The following is a 21,050-nucleotide window of genomic DNA, read 5'->3' as shown; positions in this document are numbered from 1 at the left end:
TCACGGGATTGATGTTTGGAGCTGGAGGAACGAGACCTAACTTCTCTTCTCAATTCTGTAAGACCCTAGGGCTGCACAAATCTTTTATAAATGAACTGGCCCTCCTCATAATTAGAGAGTCAGTCAAACTCTTACGGAACCACCTATATGAACTCTAATTCAGTGTACCGTAAAAACTGACGCACCATTATCATTTTTCTCTTTCTTATTAGCTTTCATTGCTTCTCTACTTGTTTGTAACTTTTCTTATTTTGTTAACTGCCATTGTTTGTTTGTTTGTTTGTTTGTTTGTTTGTTTGTTTGTTTGTCATTTTTCTTACTATGTTATCTTTCGTTGTCTATTTGTTCTTTTTTGCTTTGTATGCTTTATCTAATAGCAGACTCTAATTTGAGGAAGCTCTGGTAAATAAATAAATAACCGTATTCACTTCTCTACAGAAACGATTAAAAGTGGGATTGTCAAATTTACATGAGGATCAAATACTAAGGACATTACATTTTTTTGTCTGGTAGATATTGCCGTAAGAGAATATCCCGCTTTCGCACTAGACTAAATCCGAACTACATAAAGTGAAAATATCAATAAAATGAGCATGTTTCATACAAATATTGCATGTTATATATCGTCGTTGTTCCTGCAATAACTCCTATATGACATATTTATCGATTTTCAGATTTTTTCTCTATTAAATAACTTAAATAGTGATACAGCGAATAATAAAATCTCCTATATGTAATTATATTTCTTCTTTCGAAAATGTAAGAATTCACAATCCCCTATGTACGGCTGCCATAGGATGAATAAATGTGTTTTTTCCTCCTACTGAAAAATAGTAGACTATATTTTGCACATAGAGAGTTATTGCAGGAACAACGACGATATATTGTAATAAGCTGTAACTACAGTATATGCTTAGTCAACGGTCCGAAGACTGGTTGGACCTCGTGATACCAATAAGGCATCACTCATCAACCACGAGGCAACTAAGCCGGAAGATAATGGAGTAGGATTGCACACATCGGTGACTAGCAACATAGTTCACTAATCAGATAGGCCTATATATTGATCAAGAATAAAAAAAAAATACTTTTGTGTAGTATGTTCTAGAATTGTACATGCAAAGTACATTATTTTGTATACCGGTATAGGCTGAAGACTGGTTGGAACGTCATAAGTGACACCAATAAGAAACATGAGACAAAATCCTCTGATTGAGGTTCTGCCTGATATGTAAATCTATTAGGTCTATCATGTAGTAAATCTCACTTGACAATATGTGTCAGAGGAAGAACAATAATTGTCTGTATGCATCTGAAGGCTGACTACCCTAATATGTAGATAGTCGCCGAGGTATGCAATGGAGGGAGAAAGGAACTGTCTTTGGACAGTTGACTAAACAACAACATGAGGCAACTAAACTAGGAGGTAATGAGGTAGGGTGGTCAGTTCCTTTCCCCCTCCATTGCATACATCGCTGACTAGTAACATATTTCACCAACTAGACTAGAGATATAAGCAATAATTGTTCTTCTTCTGACACATATCGTCGAATGAGGTGTAGGACTATTGTCTGGTAATGGATGCACATATCAATGAGAAACTCAATCAGAAGTACCATTATTATTATTATTATTATTATTATTATTATTATTATTATTATTATTATTATTATTATTATTATTATTATAATTATTATTATTATTATTATTATTATTATTATTATTATTATTATTATTATTATTATTATTATTATTATTAGAGTGTAGCATATCACCTGCATTAGTCTATTTGAGATATTTCTACAGATAGCATTATTAAACTGGACCAGGAAATGATCAGAAATAGGAATACCTATTGAAGATGAATCAATGAATATGTTGTAGTCTGTACATTATTGTTGTTTGCAGAGGATCAGGTGGTAATTGCACAAGAATGTGAAGACAGAGAAATTATGTTTCGGAAATTGTTAGAAGAATACAATAAATAGGATTTGAAAGTAAATCTAGAAAAAAACATTTTAATATGGCATGTAGAATAAAAACTGCGGATTTAATATTGGAAGATCAGAAAGATTGTATTAAAGGCTGTGAAGAATTTGAGTATTTGGGGATTCGAATGGATAAAGAAGATAGACAAGAAGCTAATATTAGAAACAGAATTACTGAAGGCAGAACAGTAACAGGAATGTTGAATGGTAGACCTAGTGTATGGGTCAGAGATAGGCCTATAACAAGGGAAAATAAATGGCAAGTATATAATTCAATAGTAAAAAATACTGTTATATATGGTGCTGAAACATGGACATTTAATAAAAAGTTAGTATCAAAACTCATGACAATGGAAATGGATTTTTTAAGAAGATCAGCGAGACATTCGAAATTAGAAAAAATTAGAAATACAGTTATACGAGATGAAATGAACATTCAACATTCAGTTTTGGATTATGTGAGATATAAGCAGTTGTCCTGGTAGGGTATGGGCATGTGAAAAAAAAACCAGAAGAAAAGTTACCTAAAATGGTGCTGGAATGATGTCCGCCTCGGAGAAATTCATGGTTACAAGAGATTAGAACAGGAATGAGAAACTGCAGACTAAACGACATGGATTGAATGGATAGAGAAGAGTGGAGAACAAGAATAACGCTTTGAGGGCCATATTCATAGACATTTCGCTAGCCCGCGCTACGAGCATGCTAACTAGCCCCGGCTATCGACTGATTACTTGTATAGGATTCATAGCATATCATATCATATCATATCATATCATATCATATCATATCATATCATATCATATCATATCATATCACATCATATCATATCATATCATATCGTATCGTATATCATATAACATATATCATCCATCATATATCATATATCATATCTCATATATCATATCATATATCATATCATATCATATCATATCATATCATATCATATCATATCATATCATATCATCATATCATATTGCTAACACTGGTTTATGAATACGAAAAACGTTAGTTCGCTGATCATCCACCGGAACCCCGCGCTAAGAATGTCTATGAATATGGCCCTAAGACTTTAGGCACAGAAAGATGTGTAAACATTAGAATCTGTATATAACTAAATAAAATTATTATTATTATTACCGTTTTTTTTGTAGGCCTAATACAGTATTATTCTTACGTTCGAGGAGACGAAGGAATGAAATTGTTAATCTATACAGTATTTTTCTGGAATGCTTGCTTTTCAGCGCATTTCACGCATGCCTCGTACGTCCGGTAACTGTAGGGTTTTGCTTAGTAGCGGCGTGTGTTTCAAGGTTGTCTGTGATTTATTTCCGGTCTTAACCACAAACGTAAGGAATTCTTATCAATTTTACAGATATTTTTTTATTAAGTTTTTAATTTATTTTAAATCGACAGTCTCTAATATACTATGCCACATTCTGCTCAGGAATAATAGCAAAGAATCTGTGACTAGTAAGGAGATATTGGGTCCCTATGGTAAAAATTAATAATAAAACCTCGATAACTGAAATTATTTACCCGATTGATGTTAGTAGTTTTATCTAATATAAATCAGTTAAGATGAATAACAGTAGACTACGCCCTTGTATATGCCTATACGAGATATAAATCTGCATTACTAAGAGCGATTTCGAATTAAAACATACCACCTTTACAGACGACCTCTATCAAAGAACTAATAGAAAAGAATTTTTTTAGTATGTAAGTAGTCTAAAATTTGTAGCACCTGCACAATCAACCAGAAACCTCAAGACTAACCCCACCTCTTCTGTATTTAAAATAACATTTCTTAAGAGAAGTAGTTGTCAATTGTATAGGCTAGTAGGCCTAGACAGTGATATAAGAGAGTTGCTTTTATTGAATTGAAAACTGATGTACAGTAGTGGCAAAAAAAACCGGACCGACCCTTGTAGCTGATTTTAGAGCCTTGTTCACTCCAGAGCACGATAGACTGGTAACTAAGACTTTCGTGGTTCGAATCCTGTCTGGGAAGGAAACTTTTTTTTGTTGCTTATTCAAATTTATTCCCAATACTTTTCGATTGCTGGTAAAATTCATGTTCTGGGAATAATAAGTTAATTAAGTAGTAAAATATCGCTGCAATCGAAAAGTATTGGGAATAAATTTGAATAAGGAACAAAAAACAGTTTCCTTCCCAGGCAGGATCCGAACCACGAAAGTCTTAGTTACCAGTCTATCGTGCTCTGGAGTGAACAAGGTTTTGAAATCAGCTACAAGGGTCGGTCCGGTTTTTTTGCCACTACTGTACATAGGAACTATACTACTAATAAATAATAATCTGTGTGTGTCCTATTCTAAACTTAAAACTCATAGCATAACTTACATGTCTAATCATCATATTGTCCGCTTTTTGTTGGGATATTATGACAACGTGGTGATGTAGTAGGCATTAATACAGTAGCCTCTCTGTTAGGCCTATACACATGGGAAAACTAGGGAAAATATTCGTTATAGACGATCGTCTTTGCCTATCACAAATTACAGTTTCGGCTCGTCAGGATTTGTAGGTTTGTGAAAATATGACGCAAATTTCAGACTTATAGGGCTTACGTAGCTTTCAACAGTCCACAGCCAGTATTTTCGGTTACAGGCCTAATCAAGACATTTTGATGAATTTTTAATGTTCTAAAAATATTTTTACTATATCAATGTCCGTAATTTTTGACATTCGTAACTTCAGTAGTCATATCTGAAGATGGAATTTCTGCCTGTCAAATTAGGTCCAATGGTCAATTCTTATTGGTTTGATCATATTGAGTATATTTAAGTAAATCCTCTATTGAACAATTTACGAGAATTGACTCTTTGGTTCCTATCGTCCTTACTCTTAAACCAAAACTAGAAATACAATTCACAAATGGCGGCAGTTCTTATCACGCGATAGCATGGCGCAAGGCCACAGCTGGCAGCTCAGGAAGAATATAGACGAGACTGCAATGGAAGTTAACAAATTCCCTCTTGAAGTACATACAACCGGGTCGTCTGCTGTATCTGTACCTAGAAATGCTGCACGATATGAAGAATCGTCAGACTAGTGATTTTTATTGTGTTATATAACGATGAGTTGATAATTTGACGTTTGTCAATTGAAATGGGGAGGAAGAGTTAAGAGGTGCAGCAGTAGGGAAAGCTTCTTGAAGCCCGGAAGCTGACATTGATACGGATGCGAGTGTGGTGCGTGCTCGTTGTTCCAGAGTATTTACACATCGATTCCAGTAGCCGGTCACTCCGACTTCCTCTCGCTGAGATCACAAACAAAACAATTCTTATCATTGTTGCTGCCCCCTCCCCCACTCGTCCTAAGTGTTCGTCATGGCTCTCTTCCCCTTCGCCTCAATTATCCGATGAAGATGAGGATGCTGCGCCACCCCTCCGCCGCGCGCGCCGGTCGTCCAATGGGGATCGCGCGTGGCGTAGAGACAGCTGCGGCACGGAGCGCCCCCCCTCGCCCTCCCGCCGGCACAGGTGGCGGTGTGTGTGTTGTGGAGTGTGTGTGTGTGTGTGGGAACGTGGTCCTCGCTCACTTTCCCACGATCGTAGCGGCCACGGGCCGGGCACACACCTGGCTCGTCTATATAACTGGCGCGCCACCCCTCGCCCGAGCATTCTACGTCAGGCGCTCGCACGGTGCGGACTCCATCCAGTGTGTCGTGTTGTGTGAGAGTGACTCGACTTGCTATTGTGTGCAGTGCTGCTCTGCTCGTTATTAAAGACGATCGTGTGTGATTATTCAGATCGGAAGATGCTTCACGATACTATCATGACGTCGGTTGACATGGAGCAACTCCAGCCGATCTCCAGAACATACCAATACAGAAAGGTAAGCTTGTGTTTACATTTGTGTTTCCAATTATTTTGAATATTACGTGAAAGATATGACATTTCCTAAATGTTTACATACTTGCAAAATACAGCATACGTATTAAGATATTTTTTTTATACTTGCGGCAGCGTTCTTGGAATGCAGTGAATAGTATTTTTAGCGCCTTTAAGAGGTTAACTAGCATTATTTTATTTCGGTTGTGATCATTTCTTACGTTCAATTTATAATAATTTAATTTTAACGGAAGTGTCAACATTTTAAATGTAGTGTAACTTAATTCGTACTTGCCTTCGAGGTTAATGTATTGTTTCAAAATTAAAAGTGAGTGAATTTTTAAATATTTTTTAAAACTTACGTTCAAATTAATGCCTGTACTTCAAAGTAATAGGCTAGTGGGATTAAAAATTCGTTGTACTCTGTTCAAAATAGATAATGCGACAATATGCTTAAACATTTTTTTCAAAGCAAGTGCATTTATTGTAAGGAAAAGTATTTTATGTTATTTTAAAACATGTGTGATAGGCCTATAATCGAAATTGTAGCATGGTTAAACAAATTTATGGCATAAAATTAATTTATTATAAGGAACACTATTTTATTTAATATTATTTTAAAAATGTTTATGTATTATAAATCGTAGCAAGCGCATCTGGCGTAGTCTGCTTTTAATTTTCAAAAGTTTTCTTCGAAACGTAGAGACATTGTCAATAATGTTCGTGTTCTTCTTGTGTGCAGGTTATGAAGCCGATGTTGGAACGCAAACGTCGCGCCAGGATAAACAAGTGCCTGGACGAGCTGAAAGACCTGATGGTGTCAGCCCTACAGGCTGAAGGCGAGAACGTCAGCAAACTGGAGAAGGCGGATATTCTGGAGTTGACAGTCCGTCACTTGCACAAGTTGCGACGTCAACAACGCCTGTCCGCTAATCCCGTCACTGATGCAGACCGCTTCCGTGCCGGCTTCACACACTGCGCCACCGAGGTGTCCCGGTGCTTGGCGTCCACCCCCGGCGTCGACGTCAAGCTGGGCACTAAACTAATGACCCACCTCGGCCACCGCCTCAACGACATGGACAAGACGTCGCCTCTGTCAGTGCAGGTTGGGCTGCCACCCCACCCCGCCGCCGCCGGCTACAATACGCCCCCGGGGTCCCCGGCGCCGCCCCTCAGCACGTCCAGCGAGGGCAGCGTCACGGCAGCTCCCGTCTCCGTCATCACCACAGCCTCATATTATGTCATGCCTCTCACACCTGCGTCCTCTACGTCATCGACCGGCTGTGGAAGGAATTCCACCTCTCCGCCGAGCGCCAGCATCAACGCGGAATGCGGTGGAGGCCTTCTGAAGCTTGCGGACGTCACGGTGAAGAACGAGTCATCCGAGCCCATCTGGAGACCGTGGTGATTACGAGTGTCAGCTGATTCATATATTCATAAAGACATTTATTCCAGACTAAATCCTCAAATACAGACGTCAAGTCTCTGCTTCCAAGCATCGTCTTACTTTTAAAGTAATTTTGAAGCTATTCAAATTGAGGAGCTGGACGCAATAACATCGGTAATGTAAACAAATCTCTTTTGAAAAAAAAAAAACCTATACATTTTTAATTTCTTAAAAACAAAATTTTTTTATTTGGTAATAATTAATCTTATGTTAGAAGTTTTTAGTAAAATTAGAACAGCTATTTATACAACAACAGCATTAACAGGCTAACGCTCTTACTGCATCCAGCTCCTCAGTTGTAAATCTAGTTGAGTCTAGATGAAAGTAAAAATGTCTTCCTCGTGTCATGGACACTACTTTAAAACTTTGAGGATTTTGTCTACAAAATTATTATATAGTAATTTTTTTTCATATGGGTAATGTTGAAACAGATTATTTTTCTTGCTGAATCTGGTTTATTTTAGTCCTACAACATGGGCATCTCACTATATAGTCTTTCGTAATGTTCTAACATCCACACATGAACTGATCACAGATTATTCAGAATCGACTGAATGTTGAGGAGAAATGTTAACTTTGCGTGAATGACTTTTAATTTGAATAGTACGCAGTTAAAAGGGCGTTCTTTTTTCAAGTCTGATACTCGATAGACTTAGACCTGTAATTAAAGTTAAATGTTGCTCAATTGGTTAGAATTTCATATAATGAAGGGTTAAGTATGTTTGAAAACATAATCAAGAACTTTAAAGTACATTATAATGTTTTTTTTTATTGGAACTGATGTTTTCATCATGTGTGATGTATATCGTTGAGTTTGTCAAAACTAATATTTTGACGTATCAACTGTTTATTGTAAAGAGGATGTTAATAAGATTTATTGATCTCAAATCTGAGTTTGTTCAAAACTTTGCAATGGTTTATTGTTGACCATTCAATAATACTTCAGTGCCTTTTAGTAATAACTAATAATCTTGTATAGCTTTAATTGAACTGATGTGCATTAGGCTGACATATCAGTTCCAAAGTCTTGTTATAATCTTTGTAATTAATGAATATGATATGTCCATAGATATTTTGCCTTTCACAGCGATCAAAGCTGTTCATGTGATATAAACTTGTACCTGTGATAAATATAACAAATTTTTATTATTTAAAAAAACTTCTTTGAAATTAGAAATTATAGTATGAACATTGGAGAGATTGATTTGTATTACAAGCTATTCTGTGATACAAAGCAAATATAAGCAATAATAATTTAATTACACTATACTCAGTGTGCTTATTTACCCAGTAAACACTTATCCTTGAAATCCTTTCCATATCACTGTTGGGGAAATGGTTTGAGGTTGAGGAATGGGAGGGTATAGAAGTTTGAGGAGAAAAAATGAGATGAGCTGAGAATAAAATATGATAATGATGATTTTGAGAGATTAAAGTAAGATAGACTTTGTGAAGCATAATAGTCAATTCATTATGGGGTTAGCAATACTGAAATCAAATTGTCACTTTATTCTGTGGTTGCATATAGGTCATCGTACATAACAGGTTACTAAATCCATTCATAGAAGATGAGAGGAGGATTTAATATGTTTGACTGTGGAATATAATTGAATTATTAGAATGTCATTCTGAAATGTTTTGTGGCCAGGTTATATTCTCTTTAAAGTGCTTCAGAGAAATCAAACTAACAAGTGGTCTCAAGCTGTGAAACATTGTCAACAGATGGCAGGAGGAAACCGTCTCACAAGTCTGCCATCTATAGGTGTGAGGGGTACTATTAATACACCATAGTTATATTGCTGCCATCTTTCCATATTTTCTTCAAATTTACATCATTTCTGGATTATCAATAACTAACTTTTGGAATAGTCTTTAAATTTTAACCTAAATTACAAATACAAGAAAGGACATGACATGACATTTACCGTTATTGATTGATTTTTGTTCATCTTACACAAAATATCCCAGAGGAGTTTAAATTTCTCGATATATTTTCGGTTCAGTCAGTTGGTGGTACTGATCTACTGTAATCAGTGTAGCCAATGTCCGTCGGATCTTATATGGAGTATGTTGACACCTGTCAAATATAAGTTTTTATTGTGTTAACATATTTTACGTGAATATTGAAATGTATTGATAACAACATGGAGGACCTCCTTTTACAAATTGTTAAAGAAGCTTCCAGTACTAAACTCTCGGTTCTACGGAAGGCAGCACAAGAGGCTCATGGTACGTATGTAGCATCAGTTTTCCAGATGGAATTATCTCTGGAGTAAGTTTGCAGATTAAAAATTAAATAACAGATAGCCAGAATCGAAGTTATATTCGATATGGATGTATATAAATAAGCAATGATTTTTGGTATGCTTGACATCTGTTATAATATTACGCACATTGTAATTTCACAGATATCATATTCATGATTTAACTGACTTATGTAGATTAGGTTAAGTTTCGTTTAATTTTATTAGTATATTGTTTCACAGTTGATCTAACGACGCACTTCTTCCTCTTTAAGAATAAAGATTCTGCAATTTTAATGCTATAATGTAGTACTGCATTGCAGGAATATTATGCGGCCTGACAAGTGAGATTACTGCAAGTAGTTTTGTAGATGTAGCAAATTCAAAATGAGTATAGGCCTATTATTGCGTAGTTATTCTTGGAATAGATATAGTTATAATTTTCACTTGATACATTCAATATAAAAAGGTTATTTTCGCCTTAATATAAATGGTGATGGCTGTCGGCGAACTGCTTTGGTCTTGTGTTATTGGTCCAGGGGAAAAATGCACAAAAATTGTCAATATTATATACATGCGTACTAGGCCTACGTAGCTTAGTGGTGATTAATATTATCTGCCTGCATCTAGAATGGCGTTGTAATTTTAATGATTACGCATTCCTCATTACTGTTACTTGATTGTATGTTTTAAATACAGTTGAAACAGTTCACTTTTTTTTTTTTTTTTTTTTTTTTTTTGGTTTCATTACCGATGCATATTATCGTAGAATTTGTACTCTCGTATCTCCGCCTTCATGCATTTTAAATTCAAATTATGAACAGATAAATCTGCTTCGTTTGAAATACGACGCCCATGGGAAGACAAATGTACTGATGATTTACTAGATCTATCAGCTAATAGCGACTCCAGGACGCTATCTCTATAATATTGTAGCGATATTAGGCCTATATACCGGTAAGTAGTACTGAATTCAAGCATTTATCTCTACGGAAGGCATATGAACTGGGGAAGAGGCAAATTACTACTTTTATAACCATTTGCAAATTGGAGCTTCATAGAATAATACCACAGTCTAGTATATACAGTCACAAACCTCAATACGTAGTAAATATGCATCCATAGATAGTTGCTAACCACTAGGATCGCTAATATCGCCTCATTACAGACAATGCGAAATAGTACCGGCACAGTCCTAGCACCCTCACAACCTCACAACTCAAGCTTCGTGACTATATATACTAGACTGTGATAATACAATATGTCCGAGATAGAGTCATATAAGGGAATTTGTATTTGCTTTTTGGGATCTCGATATCTTTCTGGCTGTCGTTCATTGTTTTGTTTTACTTACAGTTGGGTTCAAAATAACTAGCCTATATAGGCCTAAGTAGGCCTATAGGCTTAATGTTCGGTTTTTTCTTTGATTGTAGACGTTTTCTTATGGTATCTAATTGTTAAGTTTTATCTGTGCTTAACAGACTAACATTTTGGGTCTAATGTTGTTCTTGTGAGTTATTTAATGGATAATAATGATTGGAGTTTTTTTATTTGATTTATTATTCCGTTTTTTTTCCTACGCTAAGTGGTCTGAAATTTAATTCCCTTGAAATCCTTCATACTGAATGGAAACTAAGCCTACAACAATTGTATGTTTGATTTAGTTAGTATTTTGTTCAGTGCTTTTATCATGCATTTACTTTATACTCGGGTGATTTCATGTCGAATCACAGTTAATAGGCCTACATTAAGGCTAGGTATATCGCACTTGGATTTTGTGATACTTGGCATTTTTTTTCGTGATTCTGTATAATTATGAGGTAATATGCACTTATTTTAGGTATTTATGCCTATGTTACTTAAAGAAGCCGTAATTCAGTTAATAGGTGTGAAAGTGTATGGTGTTTTATAACTTTTTTTTTTGTCTGCCATATAGCAACATACTATCAACTACGTAATTATCTAGATTTGGTGAAATTGGTAATGAGGTGTTATTTCACGAGATGTTCCGAGGATTTGTCATGAGATTGCTTGACATTCACTACCTTACATCTGTGGAAAATCCAGGGAAAAAATGTAATCATATATGATGCCAAAGCAGGATTCGAATTCATGCCCGAACGAAACCTTAGGCTTTAGAAGAGCTTGCTGACCTATAGCTGCACCAGTGTCTTAATGAGCTTCATAGACTGTGATATATATATATATATATATATATATATATATATATATATATATATATATAAAGAACAACATACAAAACTATATCAAATTTCTAGGACTTTTTATAGACTCCAGTTTAACATGGGAAAAACATATCGAATAGGCTATATATGCACAAAATTATCAAAAGTTATATATTTATTAAAGAAATTAGTGACTTGTGTTTCTCAAAATTATTTAAGATGTGTCTACTTTTCGTTCTTTCAGTCGATAATTAGGTATGCCTTAGTTTTCTGGGGAAATGGTAGCAAAATTGGGAGCGTCTTGATTTTGCAAAAGAAAGCCATTAGAATTCTATGTCAATCAAACTATCTTGAACATTGTCGACCTCTTTTCAAACAATCACAGATATTAACTGTCATAAATTTATATATATACGACCTAGTCCTTTACACTCGACAAAATATAGACAATTACTCATTAATAGCCAATATACATGATCATGAAATTAGAAATAGTGAACAAATTAATATTCCATACTGTAGATTACATAAAACTAGTACAAATTTTTCTGTCATGGGGATGAAATTATATAATAAGCTTCCCAGTCAATATTATAAGTTACCAACCAATAGTTTCAAAGCTAGATTTTATAATTGGCTTTTAATTAATCCTTTCTACTCTGTAGATGAGTTTCTTAACATAAATTCACACGAAATTGTTTTTTAATAAATAAAGTTATTTAGATTAGTTACAATTTTTATTCTGTTGCTGAGTTTTTCAACACAAATTTGTATGAAATTGTATTTTAATAAATAAGTTTAATTGCAATTTAGTTAGTTTTCTTCAATTTAAAAGTTTCAAATTATTTCATGTTTTCATTGTATTACTTAAATTTTACTGTTTCTATTATTAGTGCTTTTAAAAATGTTTTTTTTCAATGTATTCTGACGAAGCCTAAAACTGTATGTCTAATGGCCAAATAAATTGAATTGAATTGAATACAATACAATACAGTGTTTACACGGCAAGAAAGAGCGTTTTTTTTTCTAAGGAAAATGGTTCTGAATTTGAAAGACCATGAATGAGAGTAATATAGCAGAAACAGGTACTGTAACTACAATAAATTCAAACTTCCTGATGTTTCCTCGGAAAGATCACTGTCAACATGACGTCGCTAGATGTCAGAGATTGGCAGATTCGTCACGTTACATTAAATATGACATTAAATTCCACTTTAGGCCTATAAAAATGCTAACATTCATATTTAATTTGTTACCAGTAATGGGAACAGGAAACATTCAAAATACAATATTTTTTTTGTCATTTTGATATTTTCCCCTAGCGGCACCTGGGTCACATGCTCCATTTGCCCCCGTCTCTAATTGCGGCCCTGATTGTTATTCATAGCTTATTTAATTCCGTTTATTAAACACACTTAAACTCTTATAGCATTCATTACAAACTATCATGAGGATTTCCTCAAATCCTGTCAATTTTTTCTCACATAGAGGTGTAACTTAGGTTAGATTTAGAAGCTTAATAAGGGATCACTTATGAGGCAACTGAGCCAGGAGATAATGGAGTAGGGTGGCTAGTTCCTTTTCTCCTCTATTGCACACATCGCTGACTAGCTACATATTACACTAATCAGACTTTAGATGCATACTTAAAAGGTAAAGGTATCCCTGTAACATGCCAAGAAGGCACTTGGGGGGCATGGAAGTAGAGCCCCATGCTTTCCATGACCTCGGCACTAGAATGAGGTGGTGTGGTCGGCACCACGCTCTGACCGCCTTTTACCCCCGGGAAAGACCCGGTACTCAATTTTATAGGAGGCTGAGTGAACCTCAGGGCCATTCTGAAAGTTTGGCAACGAGAAAAAATCCTGTCACCACCTGGGATCGAACCCCGGACCTTCCAGTTCGTAGCCAGCTGCTCAGATGTATACTTACGAACAATAATTGTTCTTCCTCTGACACATATCGTCAAGTGAGATGTACTGCCTGATTATACCACTGTTTACTATTATGGAAATCTTAGGTAATTTTATGATATATATTTTCATGGTTTAGGACTTTGTTTCTTAAACTGTAGCCCATGGACCCCTGGGGAGTTCAAAAGCTAATAGTTAGGAGTCCGAAAGTGAATTTTCAAACTTAAATTTGGTATGTTCTTTCATTACGAAAAATATAATAAAAATACCATGCAATTCCAGCAATAAATGTATTTTAATTTTCATAAAAATGTTGTAATTATAACTTTTATTATTATTATTATTATTATTATTATTATTATTATTATTATTATTATTATTATTATTATTATTATTACCTTTACTTTTTAACTTCGCCGTAGAATATGCCATTAGGAAAGTTCAGGATAACAGAGAGGGTTTGGAATTGAATGGGTTACATCAGCTTCTTGCCTATGTGGATGACTTGAATATGTTAGGAGAAAATCCACAAAGCATTAGGGAAAACACGGAAATTTTACTTGAAGCAAGTAAAGCGATCGGTTTGGAAGTAAATCCCGAAAAGACAAAGTATATGATTATGTCTCGTGACCAGAATATTGTACGAAATGGAAATATAAAAATTGGAGATTTATCCTTCGAAGAGGTGGAAAAATTCAAATATCTTGGAGCAACAGTAACAAATATAAATGACACTCGGGAGGAAATTAAACGCAGAATAAATATGGGAATTGCGTGTTATTATTCGGTTGAGAAGCTTCTGTCATCTAGGCTACTGTCAAAAAATCTGAAAGTTATAATTTATAAAACAATTATATTACTGGTTGTTCTTTATGGCTGTGAAACTTGGACTGTTACTTTGAGAGAGGAACAGAGGTTAAGGGTGTTTGAGATTAAGTTTCTTAGGAAAATATTTGGGGCTAAGAGGGATGAAGTTACAGGAGAATGGAGAAAGTTACACAACGCAGAACTGAACGCATTGTATTCTTCACCTGACATAATTAGGAACATTAAATCCAGACGTTTGAGATGGGCAGGACATGTAGCACGTATGGGCGAATCCAGAAATGCTTATAGAGTGTTAGTTGGGAGGCCGGAGGGAAAAAGACCATTGGGGCGGCCGAGACGTAGATGAGAGGATAATATTAAAATGGATTTGAGGGAGGTGGGATATGATGATAGAGACTGGATTAGTCTTGCACAAGATAGGGATCAATCGCAGGCTTATGTGAGGAAGGGTAATGAACCTCCTGGTTCCTTAAAAGCCATAAGTATTATTATTATTATTATTATTATTATTATTACTATTATTATTATTATCATTATTATTATCATTATTATTATTATTATTATTATTATTATTATTATTATTATTATTATTATTATTATTATTATTATATTTAAAAAGTTACCATTACAATATTTCTATTGTGTTGACAGCTTAGGTGAATGATATTTACAAAGCCATTAGTTCGCACATAATTCGACATTTTAAAAAATACGGTACTTTTTTATTTGTAACATATTGGCCCTATAAAATCATGGTTTCCTTGTGGAGTTTAGATGTTATAAAAGCACATTCAGTGCTTTATCATGCTTTATCACTAGCTACCATGACATTGAAAAGAATCTGTTTTTCATTTTGACACTTCTTAGATAAGAACTTCACATACACTTACAGTGAACAGAATTTGTGAGACAGAGTTTCAACTTTCAATATACGAATAACATTTTCATGTTTGTTCTTACGTTTCAAGTAGTGGGAAATTAAAAAACATTGACGTACTATTTTAAAAAGAATGTTTAATTCAGAGTAGTAATTAATATAAACTTCCAGACTTCAGATCGAAAATTTCTACGAAAAATAAGTCGTGATTTAAAACCATCTGTAAAAACTACTAGAAATAAGTGAGCATAAAGTTATTCGTTTAGTAATTAGATTAAGAATGGTACAAGTACTGTACACATTGTTTATTCATGTATCTTAATGACAATTTATGTATAGTTGGTCTGGTTGCAAATAAAGATGATGGCTGTCTGTCACCTTCGCCCCACATTATGATTGTAATTTAGATTAATGTTGGATTCAAAAGAAGTACAGTAGGTATTTAATTTGTATAAAAATCACATTTCAGTTCCATATTGATCAGCGGATTATCGACACTATTGCATGATGCACACAGCCCTTTTTATTGATTTTTATAGTTCATCTTTGTGTTATGAATACTGGTATGTCAAACATGCTTTGTTGACTTTGGCACTATCACTATCACTATCACTATATTTCCGATCGTAATTAAAAGCATTACATATTGACAGTAGCAAAACGAATATTTGAATTTATGGGAGAGACATTCAGGTTGTGAGAACTTAAGTATGGGGGCAACCCTCTGTTCTTGTGTCCCACACCATTGAAATCGTAATAAGAATAAATTATTTTTAATCAGTAGTCTTACAAATGCTTATACAGGATGGAAGTAATATAACTTTGCAGATTTTAATAGTTTATTCTTTGGGTATAATAAGCCTACAACAAGAATTTCTAATACCGTATGTTCAATGCTGTCATGGAGGCCATACAGGGCCATACATAGTATGGGAACCTACAATTTTTGTAATTAATCGTATGGGAAAAAGAAAATTTTGTCTGTATGGAACCATACGGCATATAGGTTCCTAAGTTTTGTATGCAAATCTGTATAGATCTTAGATCATCTCTTGCTGTTCCTAATGTATTTTGTTTGATGTTCGTAAATAAAAATTGTCCACCTCTGCAGCACTGGAATTCAGAATTATATAAAATAATGGTTGAAAAACAAGAAGTGCTGCAAGTACACACTCCAAGATTCATCGAGAAAAGTGTACATCTACGGTGGTGCTACATGGTGTATTCTTTAAATCATACGTGTTGTACAATTAAAATGTGAAGCAAAACAATTTCTTTACTTCTTCAATATTAAAAAAAATCATTAAATGATAGTCAGAGAGATAGCGAGAGGAGAGTAAAATATATTTCAAGGGAGAAAACAAGGGGTGGGGCATATGGCCAAGAAAAAAATTACCGGACAGCACTATGTATGTCTCAAATGATCTTGTCTTTAGTCTATTCTTAATTTTAGTATAAATAATTGAGGCGAAAGGATTGAAGGGAACTTCTTGCATTGGCAACTGAATTTGTGTGCCCTTTGTTGCAAGCTGATTAGCTGCTTCATTTCCAGCCACACACATTGAGATGGTATCCACTGTATGACAACTCTCTCATGATGACTAACAAGTGCTTTGAAGTTTTTCCTAGAATCTATAATATCCTTAGTGGTTGCTGGTAGTAAATAGTTTGCAAGTGTTAAATGGGCCAATAGGGTCATGAAAAGTAAGCAGGAGAGAAGAGCTAGGATAGCAAAACATAGTGAAAGAAGAACAAGTGAAATAAAGAAGAGCAAATGGTGGTGAGTTGAAACTATGCGGTCAGTGTACTAGTGGAAGAAACAGAGCTTAGAGTTCTAGGTAGACTAGAAGCAAATTTCAAAGAATGTATGATAGTGTTTTGTGGGAAATAGGGACAGGAAAATAAGTGAAAATCATGACAGGAGAGAGGAAATGTTACAGTAAGGAGCAAAGACTTCTGAAAAGTATTAGTAGGCAAAGATAGAGATATAGAAGTTGAAACTAAGTCGAAATATTGGAAAGGTGAGTGATCACTGTGATCAGTAATAAATATTATTAATTGGCAAAGATAGATAATAAGTTGAATGGGAAAAAAGAATCGTGAAAGAAGTTTGTAAAATTGTACAATTTAGAATAAGTGGAATTAAAGATACTAGGGCATTTGGAAAGTAATGGCAACATAGTTACTTTTTACACTAAATTCATTTAGGTTACTTTCGACATTATGGGCCATTCCATGCATGCAGGTGTGACATTTGAACAACATTTTTAATGCAATAACAATGTTTATACATCCTAAAACAAATAGAAAACCTACATCAATAACTCAACAAAATACATCCCAAATTAAAGTATACAATAGAAATGGAACATAACCAAGCTATAAACTTCTTAGACATCACCATAACCAAAAACAAATAAGACACGAATTCAAAATATACAGGAAACCCACTACAACCACAACACATATACACAATTCATCAAATCATCCCATACAACATAAACATGCAGCTTTCCGTACAATGACACACAGATTAATTAATATACCAATGAACAATGACAACTACACTGAAGAATTAAACACAATAAAATATATAGCACAAGACAATGGATACAACCCTAACATAATAGACACACTAATAAAAAAGGCAAAACAAAAACAGAACAAACCAACACAAACACCACGCGAGAATAAATACATAACATTAACATATCACAATACCAATACTCACAAAATTGCAACTTCATTCAGAAAACTAAAATACAAGATAGCATACAAAACAAATAATACAACACAGAAATACCTAAATAATCACATTAAACATTCAAATAAATATAATTCAACTGGAGTTTACAAATTAAAATGCAACAGTTGCCCACATTTTTTACATAGGACAGACAGGAAGATTCTTTCACACAAGATATAATGAACATATTAAAGCTATAACCAAACCCTACATCACATCAAATTATGCAAACCACCATTTTGAATCTTGCGTACACCACTTTTAACACTTGAATATAATTAATTGATGAACTAGTGGACTTACTTGTGTTAAATATGAAATATTTGTCCAGCTTACAGCTGTTTCAGTGCTTCACGCACCATCATCAGAGCCTACTAGATCGCGGCGTCATCTCGAACTTCTCTGCCTGTTAGGAGGGTGTGTTTTATTGTTGGAAGGTGTTGAAGTGTGGTGTCAAATAGTGTGTGTGTACTGAAATTGATCTGTGTGTTGAGGATTTGATCGGGGTGTGTTTTAGTGTGTTTGTATATTTCATATTGTTCCAGTGTGTTGAGTTTTTGGTTCTTGGGTTGTGTGTGTAGGATTTCCATGTCCGTACACACACACTATTTGATACCACACTTCAACACCGTCCAACAATAAAACACACCCTCCTAACAGGCAGAGAAGTTCGAGATGACGCCGCGATCTAGTAGGCTCTGATGATGGTGCGTGAAGCACTGAAACAGCTGTAAGCCGGACAAATATTTCATATTTAACACGAGTAAGTCCACTAGTTCATCAATTAGTTATGCAGACCACATTATCAACAATAATCATGACTACAATAATATAGAAACAGATATGGAAATTTTACACATGACACCAAAAAGTTCACAATTAAACATCCTAGAACAGTACGAAATATATAAGAATACAATAGCATACCCACAATATATACTTAACACACAATTGCAGTTCAATACACGCACAATATTCGACGTCATAATACATCATAACACACAAACAGCCAGCCCCCACCATAGGAACAACACACCCCCACCCCTACCATCGACAAATGCGCATCATAGAGTCAAGATCACCATGGTTCAAGAGACACTGAAGATGACGTGACATAGTGTTGAAACGGGCCGTCTGTCGAAGGTATATGCCTTTTTAACTATTTTACACTTTTTTAATGTAAGACTAAGTAAATTTTATGATCCTAAAATATAATAATTTTTAATTCAGGTACATATGTATAAACTCTGCTGACCATGGACTAGCTTGTTGTACTTTTATTCTAACAAAAAATGTACTGTATTTTACACACCTTTGAAAATATGTTGCAGGTGTGACAAATTTTATACATACCAATACACAATTAGCTGTTTATGTTGAATTCTCTGCGAAGTCCTAAATTCTGCAAAATAAAATGGTGGATGGTGAGTGGAAGGAATGCTTATCTCTTTGCTGGGTGTATATTTTAATGAAGACGTTTCTTTCTTTCACAATAAATTTGTGTGTGTGTGTTGTTACGGGTGTTACAGCATATTTTACTGGTGTGACTGCATACAAACTCAAGGCTTAGGAGCGTCTTTCTAAACATATTTATTTACATTAATCTCATAGGCTATGTTAAGTTATTATAAGAAACAAATGCAGAAATAATTAAAACAATAACTTTACAATAATGAATCTAAATACTTCTTCATTTACTTTAGACTGGTAAACAATTTGCAAGAGAACTTTAAATTCGCAAGGCCTATGAAAACATACATACTAACTACATTACCTCATAATTGTACAAATCTGAAGCAAACAATTTTGCAAACTCTTAAATTTGGATTCAACTAAATTATTATGTTATGGCTCAAAGACTTCAACATCCTTCTGAAATTCGTAATACACTCTGTTACCAACTACCTTCATTGATGGTTCTGGAAGATATTTCAAAATTTGTTTGATAAAGACAAAGCATGTGTCAGTTTCATTCACCCTAAATAGACTTTTATTGTTCTTATTATTAAGTTTCGTAAACGTCATCTCATTTTCTTCACCATCAGGCTCGCTTTGGCACATCCTTATGTACTTACTTGTTCTTTTTCCCTTCATATTCTACTAGTACACATTGTCCTGGTTTGAGATCATCTTTAGAAACTGAAGGGATGGTTTCGCCATCAATTGGTTCTGTTCCTGAATAAGTGGTATTGTCCGATACTTTTGTCTTTGACATGCTGTATTTCTTGGAAAAAGAATTGTGGCCTATTAAGAGACAGAATTTGTTACTTGATGGTTTAAAGCAGTGTTTTGATTGAAGTCCAGAAACAGCCTTTACATCGTTCCACCTGTCCACTGTTTTTTGCTATTGTCTATGTTCATCTGTTAAAAAATAGTAAATAAAACTTTAAAATCACAGCTATCATACTTGGCTGAAAAATTGGCCTTGTGTGAATGTCTGAACCAGCCACTCCTGCCAGAGAAACAACACTCTCCACCATTGCCCATGACTGTCTGCTTCCATGTTGTCTTAGCATTATCCACAAATGCACCCATACACTGACACAAATGAGGCAGCACTATTCTATCCAAGCCCCTACAGCCAAGGCTGCAAAGAAGTTTAGAGTAGGGACAAATTGAAGCTTGCGTCCACCACCATGCTTTGGGAGAAGCACCGGCTAGCAGACAGCTGTAGTATGCAATGTTGAATGTTTAATATATATGGTTGGTGTAGCTTATAAATCAATCTGAATGGATAAGTGAAACAAAAATCCTATTAACATTTAAAGCGACCACGTTATGGACATAATCAAGCTTAGTTACTGTTAATTTGACATGAAATGAAAGAAAGCTGTAACAATTTGATTCCGTAACCAAAGATGTTGTGTAGTTATTTGACAATATGCTGTATACAGCGAAGATAAATACAAATGCATATTGTAGTAATAGTTCCGATGAAAAGAACATTATTAGTATTAACTATTA

The 21,050-nt window shown here is 34.7% G+C and overlaps 2 protein-coding genes across 3 annotated transcripts in view; both read left to right on the top strand.

Annotated features, from left to right (window-relative positions):
- Window positions 1-5,456: 5,456 nt before the first annotated feature.
- On the top strand, window positions 5,457-7,393 carry LOC138716538 (enhancer of split mbeta protein-like). The gene is made up of 2 exons (XM_069849695.1): window positions 5,457-5,850; window positions 6,589-7,393. The coding sequence occupies exons 1-2, from the start codon at window positions 5,773-5,775 to the stop codon at window positions 7,252-7,254; spliced, it is 744 nt and encodes a 247-aa protein (XP_069705796.1). The 5' UTR covers window positions 5,457-5,772; the 3' UTR covers window positions 7,255-7,393.
- Window positions 7,394-9,337: 1,944 nt separating this feature from the next.
- The window catches only part of LOC138716537 (brefeldin A-inhibited guanine nucleotide-exchange protein 3), a 210,775-nt gene continuing 199,062 nt past the window's right edge, over window positions 9,338-21,050 (top strand). For both annotated transcript variants that reach the window (XM_069849694.1, XM_069849693.1), the window contains exon 1: window positions 9,338-9,522. In XM_069849694.1, the coding sequence (XP_069705795.1) occupies window positions 9,438-9,522 (85 nt within the window). In that variant the 5' untranslated portion in view covers window positions 9,338-9,437. The remainder of the gene's footprint in view (window positions 9,523-21,050) is intronic.

Source organism: Periplaneta americana, chromosome 16, assembly GCF_040183065.1.
Source record: "Periplaneta americana isolate PAMFEO1 chromosome 16, P.americana_PAMFEO1_priV1, whole genome shotgun sequence".
Taxonomy (NCBI): Eukaryota; Metazoa; Arthropoda; class Insecta; order Blattodea; family Blattidae; genus Periplaneta; species Periplaneta americana.
This window is presented reverse-complemented; position numbering and strand designations above follow the sequence as displayed.

Coding starts and splice junctions, on each gene's coding strand:
- LOC138716538 (XM_069849695.1), top strand. CDS start 5,773: ATGCTTCACGATACTATCATGACGTCGGTTGACATGGAGCAACTCCAG. Junction 5,851..6,588: donor GAACATACCAATACAGAAAG/GTAAGCTTGTGT, acceptor TCTTGTGTGCAG/GTTATGAAGCCGATGTTGGA.